Source organism: Morus notabilis, unplaced genomic scaffold, assembly GCF_000414095.1.
Source record: "Morus notabilis unplaced genomic scaffold, ASM41409v2 Scaffold115, whole genome shotgun sequence".
Classification (NCBI taxonomy): domain Eukaryota; kingdom Viridiplantae; phylum Streptophyta; class Magnoliopsida; order Rosales; family Moraceae; genus Morus; species Morus notabilis.
In genome coordinates, this window is record NW_010361020.1 from 595,226 (window position 1) to 600,295 (window position 5,070).

The 5,070-nt window shown below is 35.9% G+C and overlaps 1 protein-coding gene across 1 annotated transcript; it reads right to left on the bottom strand.

Annotated features, from left to right (window-relative positions):
- Window positions 1-1,611: 1,611 nt before the first annotated feature.
- Window positions 1,612-4,774, bottom strand: LOC21409570 (polyol transporter 5). Its single transcript, XM_010097900.2, has 3 exons — window positions 4,511-4,774; window positions 3,772-4,118; window positions 1,612-2,797 (listed from the first exon to the last, which is right to left on the bottom strand). The coding sequence occupies exons 1-3, from the start codon at window positions 4,659-4,661 to the stop codon at window positions 1,670-1,672; spliced, it is 1,626 nt and encodes a 541-aa protein (XP_010096202.1). The 5' UTR covers window positions 4,662-4,774; the 3' UTR covers window positions 1,612-1,669.
- Window positions 4,775-5,070: the final 296 nt, after the last annotated feature.

The following is a 5,070-nucleotide window of genomic DNA, read 5'->3' on the forward strand; positions in this document are numbered from 1 at the left end:
TATGTTAATTATAATCTATTAATTAGTAAATAGTTGGTAAATAAAAAATAAATAGTAATTACTCAATTAATAATTAATATTAAATTATAATTATTAATATGTTATATGTTAATCAATAATAATTAATAGTTGATAAATAGTCATTAATCATTATAAAAAGAATAATTGCTAAAAATTGATCATGTGATATATCAAATAATAGATTTTTAAATAAAAATTAATAATGAATTAACTTATTATTTAATTATGTAACTAAAAGCTAATAATTTAAGCAGTAAACGTAATATTAATAAATTATGTATATACTAATTATTTTTCTTAATACACTAATTAATTACTTATAATCTAATAAATATGAGTACATTACTAACATAGTAATTACTTATAATTAATTACTAATTACTATTTTTTTAATTATTTAGCATATTAATTTATTATATATACAGTTTAATTACTAATGTACTCATTAGTGATAATTTATCCATTATTATTATATTATTAATATATAAATTTTTATTTACTAAATAATTATTAATTATTAATTACTTAATATATTAATTTAAGATTATTAATTACGATTACTCAAAACAAACATAAATATAACCAAATACGATTTTACTTTTTTATCATACTCAAACCAATCTCTTGAAAAACCATCAAACGTAATTTCAGAATCACATCTAGAATGATTTTCAAAACAATCTCATTATTATTTTTATATTGAAAACAAAATCATTTTGAAAATATTACCGAACAGGCCCGTAAAATCTTTTTTAGTCTGTGTCTTGTTTGTATGGATCATCTAATCCAAGCCATTCATGATTCAGCCAATCATGGACCAGGCCAGCTTCTACACAATTTTGTTTCCTTGTCTTTCCACATGAAAGGGACGAGACAACGTGAAAAAGGATGCACCCAAACAGAGAACATCAACTATCACCAATTTTTTGGGAACACCATTGACAATGTATTATAAAAATATAATTATTTGTCATGTCTCGTGATGCTTATATTACATTAATTTGCAATTGTATCATTACGTTTGCAATGCTTTAAGGAATGTAAGTAATAAGAGGAAACAAAGAAGGGAACTCTTACATTATGAACTGCTATTTTATTACATTCTTAGAAGTGTTGTATTGTCTGTGGAATTAGTTTTTCAGGGATCTGACATGTGAATATTCACATTAAAAATTTAGTACGTGACACAAAACTATTTATACTCACATATTAGACTGTCAAAAAACTAATCTCATAACTAAAACAATTATTCTGATAAAATAGCAATTATTACCATGAAAGTTCCCGACAAAGAAAGAAACTAAACTTACTAGAAATTCATCATATCTTCAATGAACATTAAACTTTCGGTTCTCATTTTTCCCCCACATAAAGTTTGGCCCCTCTCATCATTGACATTGCCCTTGAAAAAGCTACTCTTAAAATTTAGAAGCCCTTTCTTTTTCTTCTTCTTTAACAACGATAAAAGGGAAAACTAGAAAAACGTAATGAAGTAGTAAAAGCACCATTCTAAACGAGTAGTCTCAGCTTTTCTTTTTCCTTTTTCTGTTTCCTTTTCTTTTTGGGTTCATCACATTCTAAATATTAGGGAAAAAAAAAAAAAAAAAAGCCAACTATATTTATCACAAGATAATAATATATTTAACATCTACTTAGTTTGGTCCTTGGTAGTTCCCAACTGAATATGACCGTTAGCTTTAGCATTATTATTATCTTGGCCGTTGACTTCCTTGCCCATGCTGTTATTCTTCAAAATTTCATTAGCGGACCTCCACTTAAAGAATTTTCCAAAAAGGACCTCCATATCTTCCAAGGTCCTACCCTGCGTCTCCGGAAGCAATGTATAGAAAAACACCCAAGCAACCACAGCAAGAGCCGCGAACAGAAAGAAGGCCCCACCAATCGTGATCCCCTTATACAGAGAAATAAAACTCATCGAGATGACCCCACTCGTCACCCTATTGACCGCCACTGCCATACTCGCGCCCTGCGCGCGTAGCTTCAACGGGAAGATCTCCGAGCTGTAGACCCACGTGATGGGCCCCAACCCGATCGAGAAGAACGCCACGTAGGCAAGCACCATCGCGATGCAGAGCACAATCGCCCACATCAGCTTCTCCGAAGAGTGGTCGATAACCGTCAGCGCGATTCCCAACGACGCGAGGGAGAAGATCATGCCGCCCACGCTGCTGAGGAGCAACGGCCGCCGTCCGATCCGGTCGAGGAGGAAAGTAGCGACCAGGATGAAGAGCGTCTTGACGAATCCGACGGCCATGGTGGCGAGGAGCTTCTTGTCGGAGGAGGTGATCCCGGCCTTCTCGAAGATTCTCGGGCTGTACAAAACGACGGCGTCTATGCCGGAGATCTGCTGAAAAAAGTGGATTCCGATGGCGGTGATGAGAATGTGTCTGACGGCCGGAGTTGGATGGAGTAAAAGCTCCCGCCAGACGCCCTCGCCGTGGGAGCGCTTGCTGACTTGGACGACATCGTCGGTGCAGTGTTCAGGGATTCCGGCGGCTTGTTTGATGTCAGAGAGGCGGAGTTGGGCTTCTTCGAGGGAGTCGGAGGTTTTGTCGAGGACGCGCTTGGCCTCGCCGAGACGGCCCTGCATGACAAGCCAACGGGGAGACTCTGGCATGATGAGCACGACGACGGCCAGCATTACGGAGGGGATGGCGCCGACGCCGAGCATCAGACGCCATCCCAAGTAGGTGGGGAGCTTCGAGAAGGCGTAGTTTGATACGTAGCCGAGGAGGATTCCGGCGTTGATAAATACCTGTGAAAGTAAAAAAGTAATTACGTTAATTCATTTGATGGTAAGAAATACGGTGTCGTTTTTTAAAAATCTAGTTTTTAAAAAGAATTAAAAACTATGCCCTAAATTTCCCCAAAAAGAAAATAATACGATGCCCAACAAGAAAAAAAAAATAATTTTCTGATTGTAGGATGCACCAAGGTATAATCTACATCTTACTTTATGTTGAGGTATAGTGTTTAAATTTCTTTATTAAAAACAAAAAAAAAAAAAAAAACACACACACACACACACAAATCATGTCGAAAAAAATGTAAGTTTTAGGGTATATTCCTTCTACACCAAATGGCAAGGATATTAAAGTTTGTAAGTAAACTAAAAGCTATATATATACTAATAGTAAATTTTTTTATGACTTGCATATAATTTGATTGAAGTGTAGCGTTCAAATTTTTTGTTTGAAATTAAAAAAAAAAATAATAAATTATAAAACGAAATAATTTTTTAAGGATTTTTTTTTTTCTCTACACCTAATTAATTACTGGCAAGGAGATTAATTTTGGAGGTAAGCTAATCAAAAGTTATATACTGTCTTTCCATTAGAAAAAAAGTTATATATAGTAGTAGTAAATATTTTTATTAGACTTGTATACAACTCTCTATTATGATGAAATATATCGGTTTAGAAACACACCTTCAAATTTGATCATCATAAAGACATGAACATATATAGGTCAAGAAACGTGTTATGAAAACATGTTTATAAACATATATAGGTCAAGAAACGTGTTATGAAAACATGTTTTAGCTGGGTATAACTTTTGTGGTCTTTCAAAGTTTTGTTCTTCTTTCTTTTTTTTTTTTTTTTGGTTTTTAATCAAAATTCTTTTATTTTATTATTACTACTATTATTTTCACAAAGTTATTTACTATAATTAGATGTGGCGTGATCATGTGAAAGATGCATGTTGAGAGGATATGTATATATGACGGACCTCAGGGAATGAGGTAAGGAAGCCGCGGGAGGAGGCCGGGGAGACCTCGGCGGTGTAGACGGGGGCGATCATGAGGGCGTAGCCGACGCCGATGCCGGCGACGAAGCGGCCGAACATGAGGAAGGCGTAGTTGGTGGCGAACCCCATGAGGAGAGCGCCGGCGAAGAATATCGCCCCAGCGAGGACGATGGTGTAGCGGCGCCCGATCCAATCGGAGGTTCTCCCCGCGGCAGCGGAGCCGAGAAGGGAGTAAAGGTTGAGGATTCCGGTGAGGATTTCGACTTTCACGTCGCTGATTTTCAGGTCCTCTTTGATGAAAATGACTGCTCCACTCATTACACCAATATCTGCAGAGTAAAATAAGACATATGAATGTATGAAAACAAATATACGTAACACCACTTTCTTGCAAAAGATATAGACGGCGTCGTATAAGGGTCATGTTGACGACAAAACAAAAGGAATTTATGTACACAAGATCTGCCCGCGCCGATAAAAGAAACAAAACAAAAACTTGTGGGAAGCTAAAAATAGATCTACAACCACGTCAAGCGGCAGTCAAACGGGGCGTAAGGCCGTTTAGTAAACAAGTTCAAATGTTTTGAACCAAAAAGTTATTTTTGAACTAGCGTTCGGTGGTAAAACTTTTTTATACCAAGTCAAAACTACGAGAGTATATATATATATATATATATATATATACACACACACACATAGTCATATATGTAAATATACTTACCATAACCCAGTAAGATGGAAGTCATGGAAGCTAAAACAGCACAAGCAATAGCAAAGATGTTCTTTCTGGGTCTTTTGGGAGGGTCAAAGTCTGCAATAGTTTTCTGGGTTTGGCCGGAAATGCCATTCACTTCAGCTTTCCGGTCAGCCATCTCTTTCTAAGAGAGAGAGAGAGAGAGAGAGAGGAAAGAGCTTAGGAGAGAGAATCAAGTTTTAGAGAGAGAAGGACGTTTAGCTGGCCATATACAAAATTGTGCGGGGCTAGATGGTTGAGGTTAGAATGCTTATATAGACAAAAAGCCTGGCATACATCATGGTTGGACCATGATATCCCATAAAGCAGTCTTAGCTTTACGTAATTTTGGGTGGTTCATTTTCACTCCCTTAGTTGATACATAAAAGGAATATTTTATCTTAAAAAATAAAGAAAAAAAACCGAATAAAATGGTGTTTTAATATTTTTCCCCCTCTTTGGAAGCATCAAGTACTTTGTACTATTTAATTATTTACAGCAAAATGAAAAACATATAGGATTGGTATTAGTACAGGTAATCTAAGTTG

Excerpts from the sequence above, each read along its gene's own strand:
- LOC21409570 (XM_010097900.2), bottom strand. The coding sequence starts at position 4,661 with ATGGCTGACCGGAAAGCTGAAGTGAATGGCATTTCCGGCCAAACCCAG. Across the intron at positions 4,119-4,510 it reads TTCCATCTTACTGGGTTATG|ATATTGGTGTAATGAGTGGA; the intron begins GTAAGTATATTT and ends TTTACTCTGCAG. Across the intron at positions 2,798-3,771 it reads TCCTTACCTCATTCCCTGAG|GTATTTATCAACGCCGGAAT; the intron begins GTCCGTCATATA and ends TTACTTTCACAG.